The 21039-nt window shown below is 40.5% G+C and overlaps 2 protein-coding genes across 2 annotated transcripts; one reads left to right on the forward strand and one right to left on the reverse strand.

Moving 5' to 3' along the window:
- The first annotated feature begins 538 nt into the window (after positions 1–538).
- On the forward strand, positions 539–5521 carry LOC122846871 (toll interacting protein). Its single transcript, XM_044144119.1, has 6 exons — positions 539–760; positions 2337–2486; positions 2731–2913; positions 3240–3392; positions 4426–4510; positions 4575–5521. The coding sequence occupies exons 1-6, from the start codon at positions 728–730 to the stop codon at positions 4796–4798; spliced, it is 828 nt and encodes a 275-aa protein (XP_044000054.1). The 5' UTR covers positions 539–727; the 3' UTR covers positions 4799–5521.
- A 1907-nt stretch (positions 5522–7428) lies between these two features.
- Positions 7429–19562, reverse strand: LOC122846882 (intestinal mucin-like protein). Its single transcript, XM_044144132.1, has 19 exons — positions 17951–19562; positions 16841–17094; positions 16155–16326; positions 15670–15914; positions 15330–15513; positions 14222–14447; positions 13503–13675; positions 13352–13421; positions 12660–12781; positions 12079–12110; positions 11825–11993; positions 11528–11623; positions 11015–11055; positions 9995–10213; positions 9681–9782; positions 9367–9495; positions 8475–8514; positions 8197–8317; positions 7429–7763 (listed from the first exon to the last, which is right to left on the reverse strand). Exons 1-19 carry the CDS (start codon positions 19560–19562, stop codon positions 7562–7564), a joined length of 4209 nt encoding a protein of 1402 aa, XP_044000067.1. The 3' UTR covers positions 7429–7561.
- Between the last annotated feature and the right edge of the window lie 1477 nt (positions 19563–21039).

A 21039-nucleotide genomic window follows, 5' to 3' on the forward strand; every position in this document is an offset into this window, starting at 1 on the left:
ATTCTGGAGTTTTTCTGCATCGATTTTGTAGCCCTGAAAGAATCTGATCCTGGATGAGTGGGTCCATTGATATGAACAAGCTTTATGTTCATATCAATCCTAAGGACCCATCAATGACAATCAGTTGAAACTTGACATTTATGACAGGGTGACAGGAAGCTGTATGTATTACTCAATAGTGTCCATATTGAAAAAGGGATTGAAAGAAACAAATTTAAGAAAATATCTGATATATAAATCTTGCTTGGTGACCAAATAAGATTTATTAAAAACTTACACCTGATAAATTATTCTAAATTGTTAGGAATGCACCATAGAAAGAGGATGTTTAATAAGAAATGTTTTCTTTCAGTTCTTAAAAGTAAATAAAAGTAACATCTTACAATTTGCACTGAAAAGGAGGAGGCAAGTATTTTGTAGAGACGAACAGTAAATTTGATTGTTCTGTTTTGCATTTTTGACTGGGGAAAATGGTTGCTTCTGGCCCACTCTGCTGGTTGGCGGCGGTACTGCGCTACAAAGCGAGAATAAGCAGGAAGCAAACCGCCGGACACTGGAGGCAGCACTGCACCATTATCTTCCATAGCAAGACATTTCCGGAGTCAGTTTCAGCCCAAACACAGAAGCTCGGTTGTTTTTAATGAGTCACTAAGGACTTTTTTTTTTTTATTGTTTCAAGAAGCGTCACGACTCGACAGTATTTGAGTCCAGTTCTTGGAGGAACGACATGGCGACTACCATCAGCACCCAGCGGGGACAGGTAACGGACTGAATTAGCTCCAGGACTGACTGAGTGACAGCTAGGCGCAACTTGTGTCCTGATTTCTGACTCTCGCTGACAGACAGCCTCAGCCTGTGACAGACTCATTTACTCGGATTTATCGTCCAATTAGCCGCTAGTTAGCTGTTGGTCAGCTAGCTTCTGTTCTGTCGGTGCTAGCTTCATCTTCTTGTTGAATGTTTTCCGCATCTTGGACATCTTCCCATTTCTCTGCTCAGTTCCCTGTCAGATCTGCGCTGCTGCGGTCACATCATGACACACAGACACGTCGACTAATGGTTTTCTTCTACCACATTTAGGGATTCATCAGATCGCATCATGTCTGTTTTTTGTTTTTAACCTCAATGATGGAGGAGCTCTTCAGACCGAGCCTGAAGCCAGGCTGAGCCGCGCTCAGATTCCTTAATGACTGCGTTTCCTCGCTGACAACAGCAGAGATTCATACTAGTGGATGTGCTAAACTAAAGTTAAAATCAGGATAAAATACATTAAAGAGCTTAGGCGGTCCTAGCCTGTTCGGTGCCCTGGGCTGGGCAAACAACATTCAACCCCCCCACCCCCTCGTTCTAGTTCAACTAAACATGACACATCATTTAAATTTGTATTTACCAGCGGACACACTACAAATTTAATTTAAAATCTTGTTTGGAAAACATGGAAATGTGATGCAGTGCAAGTTTATGGAGTATTCAGCTGAAGTAGAGAATGAAGTTGGTGTGGTCACTTTTACAGTAAGTGTAAGGAGTATAATGAGTATATGACTTTGGTAAATGTCCGTTATCGGACATAACAGCAGTATTAATATTGGCTATAAATATTAATAGACATTTTATATTGGAGCATCCCTATGTAGTAGGCTGTAAAATTGTTGTTGACAAGCAGCTTAATGCAACAGAGTAATTGCATCAGGCTAGCATAACTTTCCCAACAATGTGAAGTGACTAAGGGACTGTTGTACTGGCTAAAAGCTACCACCAGAGGGTGTATTTGTAATGTCATTATCATTATATTATATTAAAATGATCACAAAACAACATAATCAATTATTGCAACTAGGTGTGCACTGATTTTCTGGATGATTGCCGATTACGGATCTTTTAAAAAACCTAACCTGGTGATTTTGATTTTGGCCGATAATTTTCTTGTTTGTTTTTTTTTTTTTATTTTATTTTTTTTATTATTATTAAAATGTTTTTAAATGCAGCAAGTAAGTTGCTGACTTTGCAACAGTGGGGGTGACAGACATGAACTGGTGGTGTCAGTCTGTCAGTCAAACCTCTCAGGGGAGAGCAGAAGAGAACAGTGGTTGATTTTTAGACCTTTGCTGAGGTAAATAAGATTGGAGATAAGATCAGCTTCACATGTAAGTATCAGCTGATCACTAATCTCCCAAAATGACGGAAATCGAAACCAATAAATCGACTGGGGCATAAATTGGTGCACTGCTTTTTGGTCAATTTATCATCCAGCAAAATTAGTTCTGGTTCCAGGCCTTCTTGTTAGTCGTGTTCGGTGCCTGCCCTGCCTCGTCCTCAGCAGTGTGTCGTGTCTCCAGGTGTACATCGGGGAGCTGCCGCAGGACTTCCTGCGGATCGCTCCCACCCAGCAGCAGCAGCAGGTCCAGCTGGACGCCCAGACGGCCCGCCAGCTGCAGTATGGAGGCTCGGTGAACACTGTGGGGCGACTCAGCATCACTGTGGTCCAGGTAAGATGGACCGTTCAAGCGGCAGCCAGGTGTCAACTTAGTGTATTTAGCTGGGTATGTTAGCACCCAGCTGTCTCTACTATTTGTTATTCATGATGTAAATTGCAGTTATTGGGCTGAACATGTGAAAGAATTTTGCATTATGTCCTCATCATAGATTTGAACCCTTTTTCCTCCCATCCATTGATTGGAGCCAACTTGTGTTTACTTCCTTACTGATGCTGCTGTGTCTTTACCTGTTCAGGCCAAGCTGGCTAAAAACTACGGGATGACCCGGATGGATCCGTACTGCAGGATCAGGCTGGGCTATGCGGTCTATGAGACCCCAACTGCTCATAACGGAGCAAAGAACCCGCGCTGGAACAAAGTGATCCAGTGTACGGTACCACCAGGCGTCGACTCCTTCTACCTGGAGATCTTTGATGAGGTGAGGAGCTCTGGAAAATACCCAACAAAAAACTAAACCTTAAAGTACACTGAGATGAAACTGCAACTTGTAGGTGGACACTGCTGATGGGCTGAACTATAGTTCAACCATCTGAACAAATAAATTCAGTTGAAATAAATAAAACAATTCAAGTTTATGTTTTCAGAATTTATTTAATGTCTGTCTCCAAAAATATGAATAGATATTTGAAATGGGAGCTGTGGGTTCTAGTGAAATGATCCTAAATTGGCTGAATTAGTCTGAGTTGATGTGTGTGTGTGTGTGTGTGTGTGGGTGTGTGTGTGTGTGTGTGCGTGTGCGTGCAGAGAGCGTTCTCCATGGATGACAGGATTGCCTGGACACACGTCACCATTCCTGAGGGCCTGAGGGACGGGAACGTGGTGGACGAGTGGTTCAGCCTCAGTGGGAGGCAGGGAGACGACAAGGAGGGCATGATTAACCTGGTCATGTCATTTGCTGTGAGTGCACACACACACACACATACACACACACATGCACAGTCTTAACAACTGACACACATTTTCTAATCCAACATGATGTAATAAAGATGTCAGTGTTACAGGTGAACCATCCTAACAGTTTTATTTCCAACTTCTCTAGGAATTGAAATGAAATCTAAACTAGGTCAGCAGCAGTGACAGGTGTGTGTGTGTGTGTCTACGTGCGGGCTCGTGTGTATGTGTGTGTGTGTGTGTGTGTGTACTAGAGATGGAGGCATGGTTAGCTAACACACTAACTGTTGTTTCTTCTGACTTGGGTTCAGAGTTTAGGAAACTGTAATGGTCAGAACTCTGAAGCTTTGGTTGACATTCTGAATGATTTTTATGTCTGTTATAAAACTCACAGAGTGATGAATAAAACACAAACCTGCTGTTCTACAGATTTACTCTAACAATAATACTGGTTAACTAACTAGAACTCCAGGAAACTTTGTGACAGTATTGATATTTCATGGTAAAGTGTTTAGATTTTAGACAGTTTTATGAATTGCAGTTGCTGCTCTCATGGTTACAGTCAGAATGTTTCAGCTTGGATCTTTGGCCAAATCATATTTCTAGTCTATGAATGTTTCTGTAAGATCTCAGGTAAACTGAGTCAATAACATTGTCAGTATTAGTGGTGGGACTTCAATAAAAGTTTTAGTTGAGGTACCTGCAGGTTCCCAGGTTTCTCTCAGTGTGTTATAAGCCTGGTAGGCCACCAGGCTTTAAGTGTTTTCTAGTTCTACACTCGGTGCTAACATGTTGAGGAAAACGTCCAGCGGTGATGCGTCACTCTAGATACTCCAGATGTTTGTGTTTTTCTGCTGTAATAAAGTCATAACTCCTTCCTCTGGTGGTGCATAGACCCAATAGAAGCTGCTCCCTAAACACCAGCCTTGCATTATTTCCACATAATGGAGCTTATAGAAAGCTGAACAAGTTCACTACAATGAGTATCACAAGTGTCCATAGCAACCGTCTGTTCTAATGGTTAATGTCTTTATTCCAGTCCCTACCAGCAGCAATGATGACCCAGCCTGTCGTTCTAATGCCCTCTGTCTACCAGGAAGGAGTAGGCTATGTGCCTATTGCAGGTAAGACACACACACACACACGCACACAATGGCTGCTGTCTCACTGCCTATGTGGTATCTTAAGGGGTGCCAGGAGTCTATAACCAGGGTGTGGTCCCCATGGCCGTACCAAGCAGCATGCCGGCTATGGGGGGCCAGGGCCCAGCGTGCAGCGAGGAGGACCTGCAGGCTCTTCAGGACATGTTTCCCAACCTGGACAAGGAGGTGGTCCGCACGGTGCTGGAGGCGCAGCAGGGCAACAAGGACGCCGCCATCAACTCCCTCCTGCAGATGACCGAGGAGCTGTAGCTGCAGCAGCAGCAGGGCGCAGCGGGCAGCAGACATTCCAACAGAAACATGCATGATGCAGCAAGGAGGCCTTGACCAGTCAGCTATCGCCCACAGAGACTACTGCAGCTTTCCACATGTACACACAGTTCTCCCAAAGAACTTTAACCCTGAGATTGATCCACCGGCTGCTGCTCAGAGGTCCGTTTCCTCTCAGTTCAGTTAGCCTGGCAGAGTGTGTGTAGATACACACGCTGAGTGGCTGCATTGATAGGAGCAGCCAGGTGTGTAGAGGTTGGACTCGGCGGTGGAGTGTGTAGATGTTTGGTTTGAGTTGTTGAAGGTTTGCTGACTTCAGGGTTTGATTTGCACTGATCGAGTCAATCTGCCGTTTGTTTTGGCGTTTTTAGCTGAATAGTGTTTGTGTCTCTGTGTTGTACAGCTCCTCCTTCACCTTTAGACATAAAATGTTAGCTATATGAGAAATCTATAAATTATATAGAAATCTATACAATACAAAATTTGGGGTAAATGATCCATCATAAGGAAATTATGAAATATTACCCAACTGTCTTAGATGTGTCTTTAAAAACACTAAGAAAAGTATTTTAAATTTATTTTGATATAAAATCTAAAAGTGTCTGTGCAGTGGCTTGTTAATGAACCTTAGTGTCTGAAGTGCAGCGTGACGATGTCGCTTTGTTCCATGATTAGCTTGCCAATAAAGCTTCTGAGGCCAAAATACTTTGAAGTTTTTCTTTGTTCACTTCAAGTTGAAACAGTCATTAGTTTTATCTTCATCGGTTTCATCTAGAACTGAACACAGTCTGACAGGACCGACACACACACAACACACACAACACACACAACGGACACAAGAATACATGGATACCAGTAGCTACACGCAGCATCTGTTAAAAAACAATCTCCAGGTTTTAAAGGTATAGTTCTGACTTTTTGGAATGAGATTTTGCAGGTAATAGAAATCTTCATTTTGTACAAGTAGAGATTAATTTTCCTTGCAGAACTAAAGTTAATTTTTTACTTTTATAGCACCGTTTAAGATAAAAATGAAAGTGCTACGACAAACAAAATAACAAATACACAAAACAAATTTAAGTAAAAGCGGATTTAAATCATTTTTAGTTGACCTTTGAAAGAAGCCACTGAGTCTACTGATCTGAGAAATGGGGAACTAGTCCAAGTATAAGTTAGTCTCATAACTAGTTTAGTTTCCAAACTGGATTCTCAGTTGATGAAGGACCAACAGAACAGGCTCAGTGTAACTGACTGGAGATGTAACTTGGTTACTAGTTATTTTATAATCAGCTGTATGTGACTGGCTGGTTGGTGATGTGTTGTTAGAACCCAGTGGAAGGTTCTGGGTTTGAACTCCAGTACTCCAGCTCCATCCTACCATCCAGAACCTGCATGTTTGGTTCCTTGGCTTCCTTAAACTGCATTTTCTAAATAATATTATTACAGTAAAATATACACCATTATATACACCACCCACAAACCATTTGTTTTACCAAGAACTAACTTTTGTCAAAAATACTCCTGATTCTTCAACATGGTGGGATTGTTTCACTCTGCTAAAATGGAAGAGTGGTCTAAACTAAAACATGAACAAACTCATCACCATGAAACATGAAACAAATCACTGCTTACAGGTTTAAGAAGCAACTGGAAATCTATTTTACAATAATTTATCATTTAAATATCTGTGCGCAGTTCTGCATTTCTGAATGTAGTTGCATCTGATTTCTGTAAGCCAGATGCAACTACATGTGTATTAGTGTGTAAAAGGGAAGCACACTTTAAATGAAGCTCTATATTTTTATTATGTTAAATATATCTGAAGTATCTCCCTGTCTTACACTGGTCTGTGTCTGTTTAAAAGTGATATAAAGTGTTTTAATGTTTCATCTGTAATATGATTTGTGTAAATGTAATCTGTCTGTTTTATGTAAGGAAGGACAGCTGATGCTACATGCTGCTGATGCTAATATGGAAACCATCTAATTCTATTTACAGTCATTATGATTATATGAGGGCTGCACAGTGGTGCAGTTGGTAGAGCTGTTGCCTTGCAGCAAGAAGGTCCTGGGTTCGATTCCCGGCCCGGGGTCTTTCTGCGTGGAGTTTCCATGTTCTCCCTGTGCATGGTGGGTTCTCTCCGGGTTCTCCGGCTTCCTCCCACAGTCCAAAAACATGACTGTCAGGTTAATTTGTCTCTCTAAATTCTCCCTAGGTGTGCGTGTGAATGATTGTGTTGCCATGCAACAGACTGGCGACCTGTCCAGGGTGACCCGGGACGCAGCTGGATAGACACCAGCAACCCTCCTGACCCCGTTAGGGATGAAGGGTGTTCAGAAAATGGATGGATGGATGATTATATGAACAGTCATCTGCCTACAGCAACAGCTTCTCTCTTTAATAAAAACTATTTTAAAAATCTATTTGTTTCATCATAACTGCATAAATCAATGTGCTGAATTTCTGGTTCACACATTTTATTGAGCTTGTTCAGCTACATCAACCTGTAGCGATGCCCTTCCCCCCTGCAGGGGCCTGAGCTCCTCCAATCCTCACTGTGTTGTCATTCAGTAATGTTCCCCATGTGCCACAAAAGTTCTGCATACAAAACATCATTTTGCAGACATATTTTATTTCTTATCAGTGAGAAATACAGACATAGTTTAATCCTAACAGACTCTGTAGAAGAGCATATTGTGCTATAAAGTGTGAAAAAGTTGTTCCCTGGTGTGATTGAGGAACAGGTCAGCGCTTCCTGCGGCGCTGGGCTCTGGTTGTGGCGCCAGCTGAGCACGTCTCCGTCCTGCAGCGGCAGCTTTCCACATGGCTGTAGCTATGCTGCAGGGTGGAGCCGTCAGCACAGGTCAGCTCCACCTGCTTCCTGCTGGTTGTGGCCTCCTGGCAACACTCACACTGGTGCATCATGGAGTTGGCTGCAGCTGAGTACCTGCAGAAACCCACACAGACAATGACAGCGTCAGCCTCTAACCGCATGGTTTCTACCTGTTCTCCATTTAAAATGGCTCCTCTTCCCCCAAACTTATTCTTTAGACTAAATTTAGCAATTGAATGTGAATAGATGTTCAGTAAAAAGATTTTTCACAAATTTTGACATAATAGGGGTTCTCATAGATTATTTCAGTTTACTGACAGTGACAAATTTATTTAGACATGCAAATAAAATGCAAACTCAACAGCTAAGTCTGGTTATCCAGGTACTGATGCAATGTAAAATCTTTCTCTTCATAGAGTGGAGTCACAAATTAACTGCAATTATTCTCATTTTGGCTCGAGGTATTTACAAAATATTTCTCTGTTTTCATGCCTAACATTTTCTATGCCTCAGTGTAAGATTAGGAACTCCTAAGAACATTACTTACATAGATGAGCTCCTGCAGTTTCCCACACATGATGTAACATTGACCGGCATGGCACTGACACAGTGGTTCACCTCAACTCTGATCTGCTGACTCTCCACCTGGCAGACACTCTGGAGCCGACCTGGAACACACCACAACTCATCATACACCCGGGTGCCGAGTGTAGTGTGTTCTGTGCTGTGTTTTGTGCTGTGTTGTGTGTTTTGTGCTGTGTGTTGTGTATTCTGTGTTCTGTGCTGCAGCTCATGCCTCCCTCCATGCAGGATGTGGAAACTTACAGGTTGTGCAGCAGCCAGAGGCGTCGGTCTTTTCAGTTTCCTGCAGGACAACAAGGAGGGTTAGCAGAGAGCAGCAGAGCTTTATGGAAGCAGTGTGGAGTTCAGCTAGTTCTCAGTCTCTTGAAAAAGCATTAACACTACAGCATAATACATCCATCACCGTGTATCACCATAATGTGACTGGAAGGTTCTGGAAGTTTAACGCCTCCACTGAGCCGGTCAGTTTGGGTCAGTTATGAAAGCTGTTGCTGGTTTATCATCTTCCTCAGTTTGCTAGTACATGCTGAGCCTCCATTACCTACACAGTGCTACAGGCTGTGCAGCACTGTGTAGGTAGACTGCATTGAAGCACTAATTCATGCCAGTGGAACAATCAAGTATTGAGTGCATAGAAATGTACAGATTTTTCAGATGCCTGACATTTATGCTAAAAACATCTGCTTTTTTTTAATCTAATGTGATATTTTGATTTTATGAAACAGATTTTTGTTTTACCTGTCATACTTTACTCTATGTACAATGAATCCCTGTAAAATGACTGCTTCATTTTCTGGGATGACCGACTAGAAATATTGAAGTATCACCTAATATTCACATTTTTTGAGGTTTTACTGGTAGAAGGAAAGGTGATGATTCTTTCACACAAACCTTAGTGGCTTCACCCCATAAAGCAATGCTAACTGCTAACTGAAAGTCATGTAAATAAATACAGCATACACCCACAGTGTCCCAAACAGTGTGAGATGTTGAGTGTGTCTTTTTGTGTCTCCAGCAAAGAATCCATTAGTCCAAGTTTTTTATTGTTGGATAAGTTTTTTGTCTTTTTCTTCCTTTGCCACCATCTTCCCAATGAGATCAAACATGAAAGCTTGTCTACATCTGAGGAACTCACAGGTTCACAGTCCAGCGGGTTGAAGGGAGGACAAATGGTCTTTGTTTCCTTCATCAAAATCTGTCCGTTAATCTCCTCACATGTGTATTGCACACACTTATCACCAGGTGGGACAAACGTGTTGTTGACCTGAACAGAAATGAAGAGCAGTCAGCTAAAGGCAGCAGGCCTGAACATGTTTAAAACACACACAGCATGTCCAGTAAGGTCAGGAATGAAAGGTCTGCTCCGTAGTGCTAAAGGCTACATAGCTTCATACTGCTGTGATTAATATGTCAATTCTTAATACACTTAAACACAGTATGTTGACTGACCTCAATGATCTGGACTGTGTTGTTCCCAGAAGTGGTGAGAATGCAGCTTTTCTGTACACATGAACCACAGCACTGACCTGCTGCAGGTTGATACTCAAACCCCTGGAGACAGACAGACAGACAGACAGACAGACAGACAGACAGACAGACAGACAGACAGACAGACAGACAGACAGACAGACAGACAGACAGACAGACAGACAGACAGACAGACAGACAGACAGACAGACAGACAGTCATTGATTGGTACCAGAATGTACACAGTAATAAAGCGTGCAGCAGCATCCTGAGTGATGTTCGGTGAATTCTCTTACTTCAGAGCAGTTTGTGTGGCAGACAACAGGTGTGCATGTGATGACGTTGAGTTTGGTGGTGGGGTGTGTGTCGGGGCCGCAGTAACACTCCTGGCAGGCTGCAGGAATGAAAGACTCCTCCTGTCCACCTCCTCCTGTCCCGGATGGTGCTGCGGCGATCGACACCTCCTCCAGTGGAGCTTCTGTTATTGTCTGAGGTGTCGGTATCTTGGTACCAGGCTGTAAAGCCACACAGCTTTAGTTACTTTCCTCAGGTGTTAAACTCTAAAGAAGCTCTTCCAGAGATTTGCATCTACAGTGACTGAGTTCAAACAGTCTGACAGTAAAGTCCAAAAAATGTAAAAAGATACTGGATGCTACAGCAAAAACACAACATTTTACTAAATGTTTCCATCTAGTTTCTAGTGCAAATATGTATTACACTTGAAATAAGACACAAATAACTTAGTAGTAACTCGTTACCAAGATAAATAAACGTCAATAATGTTTCAATATAGATGAAATAGTTTCACTGGCTGATTTTTTCACTAATATCAAGGCATTTTTCCAGTTTTAAATGAAGAAAATCTAAAAACTATTTTATCTATTTTTAAGAATTATTGACTTAAAACAACCTTAGCATCCAAATTATCTCAATTGGAAGTTCAGATGAAAACGTTTTGGCTGAGAAGTGAGGCAGCTTTTTTGTCTTCCCTGTCTTTTCATTTAGTGTTTATTTCATTCCTAATAATTGTTTTAGTGATTTAATGAAATGATGTGGGACCACTGTAAGAAGAGCGGCAGCATTGCTAAGGCTCAACGTGGATCCTAAATGAACTAACCAAACAGGCCAAAAGGAGTGGATGTGGGCATGAATGAGACGCCGTACATCATTCTTTTATGGTAAAGATGAAATAAAAGAAAAGGCTTATTATAGTTATGAACAGAACAGAACCTGTCAGTCTTTAATAGGGAAAATAAATGATTTGATAGCAAACTGAACAGTCTGACATAATCATTCAAAAAGATTAGTTTCCTCACCTGGAACTCAGTCATGTCATAGACACACACACCTTTAGGAACTACAGAGACGGAAAAGAGACAATACAGTTATTATGTAAAATAAATGATCCAGCTCTATTTCAAGTGAACAGAAATCTGGACTTAAAACGATTACATGAATTCATTCACTGATGTTAAACAAAGTTCTTCATATGAGTATTTAATCTACAGTTTATGAAAATCCTGAGCTGTTTAATTACTTTCCTCAACATGAATTAGTTGCATCAGTTCTGTGGTTTAACGTGAAGAATCAGATAGTTAGCAGGTTGTACAATGATTTAAATCAAACATTGAAATCATAGAAGATGCACTGCAGATTTCACTGTCATTAATAAGGGAATTAAGAAAAGCAGGAGGTAGTTAGACTGTAGGGACAACGGGGCTGCCTGCTTCGTCACGTCTTTCATCATGTTGGACCTTTTCGTTGTGTTTTAAATCCTCTCCTGGCATCCAGAACTGATGCAGTAACTGGTCCAGACTGGAGTCACTCACCACACTCATAGGATGGGCAGCAGGTCCTGTTGGACACGTGAAGCTGGAAGCCCAGAGGGCAGGCCGAAGGACCAGCACACAGGTTCAGGTTGCATTCTGTTGGAGGCAATGGCAATACATGTTGCTGTAAAACCTGAATTAAACTTTCTCATCACAAACAACAAGAATCAAAGCAGGAGTTCTGAAATTTTCATTCTTATTGTTTGCTATTATTGCTGGACCTTGTGTCCAGAAAGTCTGAGCTCACAATGGCAGCGAATCAGCTGTGTTCACATGATAACATGTAACATAACTGACCACAGGTCTGCGTTGTGCAGCAGCCTTGGGTTGTGTTGGTCAGCTGCTGGCCGGGCTCACTGCAGTTGGGCTCCTGGACCTCAGGACAGGTCACCGGCTCACAGCGGACACTCATGGAGTCCTGGTCACACTCACAGCTGCTGCACTCACTGGTCCATGTTTCCCCTGGCTGATGGGGACACATGAGCTAGTTTAGACCAGCAGGTTATGATTTAACAGAGTACATGTAGATGTCTGCTGGGTGCAGTTTTCACCTGTTTGGGTTTTCCATCTGGTCCAACACAATCTGCAATCAAAGCACAGGAAGGGGAACAGGGGGAATTTATGATTGACAAATAATTTGCTGCTTTATTGAGTGTGAGGGCAGGCCACCACCATCCCAGTTCTGAGGAATCCAGTAAAATAATGGTGCATATATCTGACTGAGCTCCACTGACTGGCTCATTTCTTCAAAACTGAAATATTTCAGTAACTTGAACAAAATGTGTTGTCAGCTCTATTTTCTACAGCTTTTACCAGCATTTCATCTGGTAGGGAATCAATCAATCAAGTTCCTTTATTGAGCACGTTTCAGCAGCAAGGCACTTCAAAGTGCTTCATAAAAACCTTGTAGATAATAAAAGCATAAAAACAAAGTCCTTTACAATATGAAAAGGCAGAAAGTCATATAAAAAAGTGTTTTAAAAGCTGTGTTAATTTATGTGTAATTTTCTGAACTTTAAGAGAAACAGGTGATAAAAATGGATCTCCCATGAAAACACTAAGACTGCTCAGTCAGACTGAACCTAAAATTCTCTGAAGACTCACTCCAAGCTTTTCTTCTCAATCATCTTACCGCAGGAGGCGACACATGTGTCATAGACTGTGTTGAACAACGTGGTGCCCTGAGGACAGAAGCAGCCTTCCTGGGTGTAGTTGGCTGAAGATGTCACATCTGCCTGAAACATCTTGTTGTATCTGATGGGATTGATGGAAAGGTGGATTACTGCCAAGCTCTGATTACATTTTTCATTTTTAATAATTGATCTGGGGGTGGAGTGAAGGTTAGCCTGTTACTTAATCTTCACCCTTACACCCTTTGAACTTTTTCACATTTTGTAAGAAAATAATCACAGACAAAATGTTCTTACAATAGAAAATGCTTGCAAGTACAACAATTTTGGTCAAAAAGTTTGGACACCTCTGTTGTAAAACAATGTATCTAATAAAGCTCTGTTCAATTCATCATTGATTGAAAAGAGACATTGCTAAATGATTAGATCAAAGCATGGTCAAGTTTTGGGATGGTCCAGTCAAAGTCCAAACTTAAATTCAATTGAGAAATAAAAGATTAACATTTTCTTTCACTTCACAGTTAAGCACTACTTCCTGATGCAAAATGAAATCCTGTATTGAACATACTGACATTTGTAGCTGTTGTGCAACAAGTAAGTTTATTTAACTCTAAATTTTACCATCTACAAAGAAAAATAAGCAACCTGCAACAAATAATACAAATGCAGCAGAGTGAGAAAATGTTTACTGTACCTGTCATTGCATGTGGGCTCTACTAAGGGACCACAGGCCATGTACACTTTGTTGTTTGGACATCTGTGCTCTGTAACATATAATCATGTTAATTTTAATATATTCCAGATCTCCAGAAGATGAGATATGTGATAATGACTAAATGTCTCACCACACAGTCCGTTGGTGTCACTCCTCCAGTCAATACAGACTCCTGCTTTGGAACACTCAGCAGCATACGCCTCCAGGCTGGAGCACGTGTCATTACCGCCATTACAAATTTCATAGGTGCAAGAGCTCACAAATGGTGAAGGGGATATGAATGAGTGGCACGGGGTGAATAAACTACAAAGACCATAGTTACATATTAGATCAGCAGAAAATGGTTAAAAAAGTTGCAGAGACAAATTCAAAGAACTGCAATTCAATATGTTCAAAGACAGAACAAGAAAAAACTGACAACTCAATTTAACCCACCGTCTTAAAGCAAGTGTTGGATGACCTTTAAAGAGGCGATATTATGTATTTTCCAGACAAAAAAGCTCCATTTTATAACACAATCAACTAACTATGTTACCTTCAGTTATTGTAAAACACTGTACATATCAAACATATAAATAAATTTGACTTTGTAATTTGACATGTTTGGAATTTGACCTGTCTCTGTAAGACACAGGTCAAATTAAGGGATTTCTCAAATAAGCATGAAAGAATCACAACAGCTTCCCTCTTCCTGTCTGTTAAAACTTAGTGCCATTCATGTGAAGCTAGGAGATGCAGAAAAAATGACTGGAATTAATCTCAAGTTTCTGCAAATATCACTTGAAATATAATAAACATTAAGATAGATTTATAAAAAAAAATGAATGACACATTTTGAGTTTTTCTGACCTGCTCATAAGTAGCTCACAGATGGCAGGTTTGCAGGTTGGTTGTGTTGTTGGATTTGGGTGCTGGGATGAAGATGTTAGAGGTTGTGCTGTTGCAGTAACAGAAGGGAGGCTTGGGGAGACACAGCTGGTCCCAGGGACAGTCCAGAGTCCTGCAGATTCTGAGCAGCTTTCTATCTGGCCATTTGGAGAACGGCAGTCATTGGCCTGCGAGTTGTCACAGGTACCTACCAACAGAGGAAGCAGTTAGCAGCAGAGCTAGAAAACTCAAAGAAGTCATTCTCTGGATATTCTCTGGAAATTCACAAGCAGCTCAGACAACAAGTTGACTTGTTTCTTTCATCTTGTGGAAGGGGCATAAATATTCCATCCTTAACATATGGAACAAATATGTTTCCTTTTATTTGTCATTGTAGAAGGAAAATATCCATTAAATCCATTTCAATATCTACAGTAAAATTGCATAATTGTAAGTGTGAAATATTCTTAAACCTAAATAAAGACCATCTAACCAGTTGATATTCATTCTAAAACAGAAAATGTACAGAAAAGAAATAGGCAGGAATTGTCTATTTTACACAAAACAAACGAATTTCAGGCAGAGCAGCTAAAGTTCAGGAGATGGTTTCTGCTTTGTTTGAGCTCAACATTTTTCCATGGCACAAGAAACTAAGAGAAATCATGCTCAGCAATCTCAGATATAATATAAAGGCAGTTTTCTACCAGTAGAACCTCGTGTGTTTATCTCTGTGTTACTGTGTGCACCAACATTTGAAGGTTGGCATCTAACCCCTCCAATGTGTCCTTGATTAATGTGAAAGAATATATACATCTACCTGGCATGCATGAAAACCTTAAACAAAGGCTGTTTAAAACTTTTCTACCTACTTGATTTGGGTTGGAATCAAAATGAAGTCAAGTCTGATTTGGCTCTTGCTACATTTACTGACCTTTGGATCATTCTCAGTCATCCTAAAAAAGTGTAAATATAAATGCACCCCTAACTTTCCAAGTGAGATCATTTTTCCATCTAATCCATTGTCTTTTGTTTCATATGTCCAAATAATCATCAATAATCACGACTGATAGCAAGCTCTCTGATAACTCACCACATTGTCCCTCAGTGTTTCCCCCAAATAGAGAATAAGGAAGGTCAATACTGAAGGAGGAGCCCCGATAGACTATTTTTGTGTTGATATCCTGTATCACTGCTGTGATCTCCATATCTGTGCCATAGAGCAGCATGACAGAATTGCTATATGCTGGATAGACACGTTTCTGATTCACATACACCTGTAGGACCCCAAAAACAAGAAAAATATCACATTAATGAAGGTTGTGAAGTCGAAACAACTGTCAATTACATCATATTATGCAGAATATTTATTACGTCTTATCTGTACAAAAAATATCACAAGCTGAAATTGTTCCAGTTAGACTGCTGCTTACCACATTGGTTGGTGTTCCTGAAGTTTTCACTTGAGTCAAAACTACCTTTACTGATTGATATGTGACACTTAGAGCCAGAGGACAGAATGTGCTGTCTGAAGGATCACAGATATTGCTTCTAGTAATTGTCAAGTTATATTTTGAAATAATCTCCTTAACTAAGTAATAAGAGCAATTCTGTTGAAAATTATACATTTGTCCATCAAATGTCATGTAGTTGGATCCACTCCAGACATTACATACACCTTCAGGAAGAGAAAGAGAAAATCTCAAGAATTAAAAAAACATGACATTAGGAAGTGCTGCCAAAATGATCGTATTTTTGTGAAATGTTATCAACTAATGAGACTATATGAAATGCTAATACAAGGCTACAAAGGTATGTCATCTGGTTCAAATGGAACACTAAATGCAAAGATATAAAGGACCGTATAGTTTCTTGTAGGCAGGCAAATTATTACGGAACGATTCAATTTTAAACTTACATTCACATTCATAGTGGAAGCAACATCCATTTTGTTCATAAATCTTGACAGGTTTCCTCCCATTGGTACAGATGGGGAGGGTTACATTTGGACAGACTGTAGCTGTGACCGTTACCTTGCCTTCGACGCAAGTCGCTGTGGTGCAATTGCTAGTATTCCAGGACTCTCCATTCTAATAGGAAACAAAATCAAAAACACATCGGTAAGATATCATTTATCACTGAAGGGCTTTGTTCTTGCAAACTGGAAATACCAATTATTTTGCATAAATCAAGTCAGAAGTCATTTGTCATCGTAATCCAATATGATGACTACAATTCTACAGTCAATACTGCAGAATTGACTCATGAAATGTATATATCTTGACAAATAATAACAATAAGCAATATTAAGGAGTAAAGAAAGCTTACTGGATTTGTTTTAGCTAGTAATGAAATCAAATCAATAGTGGAAAGTTAACGTTTTTAAACAGTAGTCAATTTGTTTTACATTTATAGGATAAACTATATCTTTTTAATGCATAAATTATTTGTGCATTAAAATATTCCCTCAGTTGATCAGGATCTGGATATCTTTGGTCGTACTTTGTGCTCTAAGTTCAGACTGTTCCCAAAAAAAATCTATCTTTGTTGAAACCAATTATTGATGAATTGCATACATTAGCTGACGACATATGTATGCCTTACCTTTCTAGGTGGATACACATCAGAGCACTCTAGAGTAGCTGTAGATGCTACTGTTGTTACTGTGGTCAGGGGTCCAGAGCTTGAAGATGGGGCCTTTGTGGTTGAGCTCAGTAATGAAGTAGAAGAACGTGCAGTAGTGCTAGACATTGATGTGGTTGGACATGGGCTGGACTGTGTTTCAACTTTACAGGATGCATTGCAATATGCACTGTAACACCACCCAAGGCCATCAGTAACATTGTATAACAAGTCTCCTGTGAATAAAACATTATAGAGCAAAGTTTAGAACATTAAATAACAAATGCATTCATTACATTTTAAATGCAAGGGTAGTAATGAAATAAGGATCAAAAAAGTGAATACTGAAAAATTTTTATATTAAGATAAATATTACAGCCTTTAAAGATTTAGCTGTAGTACTCACAGAATTTAGAAATGCATTGCTTAATTTAAACAAAAATAGTCCTATCAATCTAAAAGATGTACCGAGTATCATGAAGTGTGGATGAGTTTGAGAAGATATCTGTACTCTCTATTCCAATAATAATTACCAACATAATGTAATTTTCTAAAGCTGTTTTGGCCTTATGTGGAGTCCTCAAAGATCATCTGTAAATCTGATTCCCTAAAAAAACTGCAACAAGACGGCACGATGGTCAAAAGTCAATCAGTCCTTAATTTGGAAAACAATACTGATAAATCTGACAAGTTTGTTTTAAATTCTGTAATGAATAAGTCATTGGAGACCAAATTGTTTATGTAGCAGATAAAGAAAAAAAAACAAATGGTAGTTATACATGTATACATAAGATAAATTTTGAAAACAGAAGAAAACAAAATTAAAGCTCAACGGTTTGCTTACATTCTTGAGGAGTCAAACTTATATAGATACTACTGCAACAGAATGTGCCTCCCAGAAGTGTGTGTATAGGTGTATTATCTATGAAATTTTGTGATATTATCAGGGATTTGTAATTTTATGTCTGAAACTGTTCATTTATAAATGATTGTTCATATTTATTACGTTAATTACACATATCTGAAAATGCTTACTGTTGAAAATGCTATAAAAATAAAGAAAAATAAACCTTAAGATGTAAAAGAACATACCCGGAAGATGAGATGTTCCGTTAATATTACACACACATGAAGCAGTGGTAAACTGTGACGTTGAAGGAAAAGTTGCTCCGGTTGTGTGTGTAGTTGATGTAGGAGGATAAATTGTTGTACTTCCTGGGAGTGTCTTTGTCATGGGTGCAATGACAGTTGTAGCAGTTACTGGACTTTCAGTGGTTAAGCCTGTTGTGATTTTTATGGATGGGTTTGTAAGCACGCTTGATGTGTGTAGCTGTCCGGTTATAACAGCAAAGGTTGTTTCAGAGCTTGTGACAAGAGGTGATATTCTTGGAGACTCGGTCTGAATTGTGACCCTTGTTGTACGAAGGGGAAATACCTGTGTTGATATTGAAGGAAAAAATGATGTTGTACTTCTATGATGTGTCGGTAAAGACTGAAAGATTGAGCTGGTTGTAGGAGTAGGAATTGAAGTACGAGAGGTTGAGAGTGGAACAGTTACATTAATTGGACCTGTTGTGCCAACTTTTGAGGGGTTTGTTGTTCCAATCTTCACTGTTGTTTCTGAGAACGTAGTTTCGACAGATTCAGTTGTGGCTCTCTGGGTGGATGTTACAGGGCCTTCTGTAGTGGTTGTATGAAGAGATGGCTTTGATGATATGGTGGTAGTTTCACTCTTTCTGCTTGTTCCTTCTGGCACTGAACTTGTCATTTCAACAATTGCTGTGGTGGAGAATGTTAATTGACCAGAGGTAGCTTCAATGGGCTTTCTTGTACCGACATTAGTTGAGGAACCTTGGGTTGTAGATGCTTCAGAAGCTTTGGTTGTAATTGCTCCGGTTGTTCTGGAAGGTGTAGCTGTAGTTTTGGTAACAACAGAGGGCTTAGATGTGACAAGTGTTGTTTCTGGGCTGGTTGAAATGATTCCTGGTACTTCAGTTGTGGATTCAACAACTTCTGTAATGGAGCCAGTCACTGGACCTGTTGTGCCAACCTTTGAGGGGTTTGTTGTTCCAATCTTCACTGTTGTTTCTGAGAACGTAGTTTCGACATATTCAGTTGTGGCTCTCTGGGTGGATGTTACAGGGCCTTCTGTAGTGGTTGTATGAAGAGATGGCTTTGATGATATGGTGGTAGTTTCACTCTTTCTGCTTGTTCCTTCTGGCACTGAACTTGTCATTTCAACAATTGCTGTGGTGGAGAATGTTAATTGACCAGAGGTAGCTTCAATGGGCTTTCTTGTACCGACATTAGTTGAGGAACCTTGGGTTGTAGATGCTTCAGAAGCTTTGGTTGTAATTGCTCCGGTTGTTCTGGAAGGTGTAGCTGTAGTTTTGGTAACAACAGAGGGCTTAGATGTGACAAGTGTTGTTTCTGGGCTGGTTGAAATGATTCCTGGTACTTCAGTTGTGGATTCAACAACTTCTGTAATGGAGCCAGTCACTGGACCTGTTGTGCCAACCTTTGAGGGGTTTGTTGTTCCAATCTTCACTGTTGTTTCTGAGAACGTAGTTTCGACAGATTCAGTTGTGGCTCTCTGGGTGGATGTTACAGGGCCTTCTGTAGTGGTTGTATGAAGAGATGGCTTTGATGATATGGTGGTAGTTTCACTCTTTCTGCTTGTTCCTTCTGGCACTGAACTTGTCATTTCAACAATTGCTGTGGTGGAGAATGTTAATTGACCAGAGGTAGCTTCAATGGGCTTTCTTGTACCTACATTAGTTGAGGGACCTTGGGTTGTAGATGCTTCAGAAGCTTGGTTGTAATTGCTCCGGTTGTTCTGGAAGGTATAGCTGTAGTTTTGGTAACAACAGAGGGCTTAGATGTGACAAGTGTTGTTTCTGGGCTGGTTGAAATGATTCCTGGTACTTCAGTTGTGGATTCAACAACTTCTGTAATGGAGCCAGTCACTGGACCTGTTGTGCCAACCTTTGAGGGGTTTGTTGTTCCAATCTTCACTGTTGTTTCTGAGAACGTAGTTTCGACAGATTCAGTTGTGGCTCTCTGGGTGGATGTTACAGGGCCTTCTGTAGTGGTTGTATGAAGAGATGGCTTTGATGATATGGTGGTAGTTTCACTCTTTCTGCTTGTTCCTTCTGGCACTGAACTTGTCATTTCAACAATTGCTGTGGTGGAGAATGTTAATTGACCAGAGGTAGCTTCAATGGGCTTTCTTGTACCTACATTAGTTGAGGGACCTTGGGTTGTAGATGCTTCAGAAGCTTTGGTTGTAATTGCTCCGGTTGTTCTGGAAGGTGTAGCTGTAATTTTGGTAACAACAGAGGGCTTAGATGTGACAAGTGTTGTTTCTGGGCTGGTTGAAATGATTCCTGGTACTTCAGTTGTGGATTCAACAACTTCTGTAATGGAGCCAGTCACTGGACCTGTTGTGCCAACCTTTGAGGGGTTTGTTGTTCCAATCTTCACTGTTGTTTCTGAGAACGTAGTTTCGACAGATTCAGTTGTGGCTCTCTGGGTGGATGTTACAGGGCCTTCTGTAGTGGTTGTATGAAGAGATGGCTTTGATGATATGGTGGTAGTTTCACTCTTTCTGCTTGTTCCTTCTGGCACTGAACTTGTCATTTCAACAATTGCTGTGGTGGAGAATGTTAATTGACCAGAGGTAGCTTCAATGGGCTTTCTTGTACCGACATTAGTTGAGGAACCTTGGGTTGTAGATGCTTCAGAAGCTTTGGTTGTAATTGCTCCGGTTGTTCTGGAAGGTGTAGCTGTAGTTTTGGTAACAACAGAGGGCTTAGATGTGACAAGTGTTGTTTCTGGGCTGGTTGAAATGATTCCTGGTACTTCAGTTGTGGATTCAACAACTTCTGTAATGGAGCCAGTCACTGGACCTGTTGTGCCAACCTTTGAGGGGTTTGTTGTTCCAATCTTCACTGTTGTTTCTGAGAACGTAGTTTCGACAGATTCAGTTGTGGCTCTCTGGGTGGATGTTACAGGGCCTTCTGTAGTGGTTGTATGAAGAGATGGCTTTGATGATATGGTGGTAGTTTCACTCTTTCTGCTTGTTCCTTCTGGCACTGAACTTGTCATTTCAACAATTGCTGTGGTGGAGAATGTTAATTGACCAGAGGTAGCTTCAATGGGCTTTCTTGTACCTACATTAG

The sequence above is a fragment of the Gambusia affinis genome, linkage group LG02, assembly GCF_019740435.1.
Source record: "Gambusia affinis linkage group LG02, SWU_Gaff_1.0, whole genome shotgun sequence".
Lineage (NCBI taxonomy): Eukaryota > Metazoa > Chordata > Actinopteri > Cyprinodontiformes > Poeciliidae > Gambusia > Gambusia affinis.

Excerpts from the sequence above, each read along its gene's own strand:
- LOC122846871 (XM_044144119.1), top strand. The coding sequence starts at position 728 with ATGGCGACTACCATCAGCACCCAGCGGGGACAG. Across the intron at positions 2,914-3,239 it reads ACCTGGAGATCTTTGATGAG|AGAGCGTTCTCCATGGATGA; the intron begins GTGAGGAGCTCT and ends GTGTGCGTGCAG. Across the intron at positions 4,511-4,574 it reads AGGCTATGTGCCTATTGCAG|GGGTGCCAGGAGTCTATAAC; the intron begins GTAAGACACACA and ends TGGTATCTTAAG.
- LOC122846882 (XM_044144132.1), bottom strand. The coding sequence starts at position 19,562 with ATGACAAGTTCAGTGCCAGAAGGAACAAGCAGAAAGAGTGAAACTACC. Across the intron at positions 14,448-15,329 it reads AAACACTGAGGGACAATGTG|GTACCTGTGACAACTCGCAG; the intron begins GTGAGTTATCAG and ends CTCTGTTGGTAG. Across the intron at positions 11,624-11,824 it reads CTGCACAACGCAGACCTGTG|AATGCAACCTGAACCTGTGT; the intron begins GTCAGTTATGTT and ends TGCCTCCAACAG.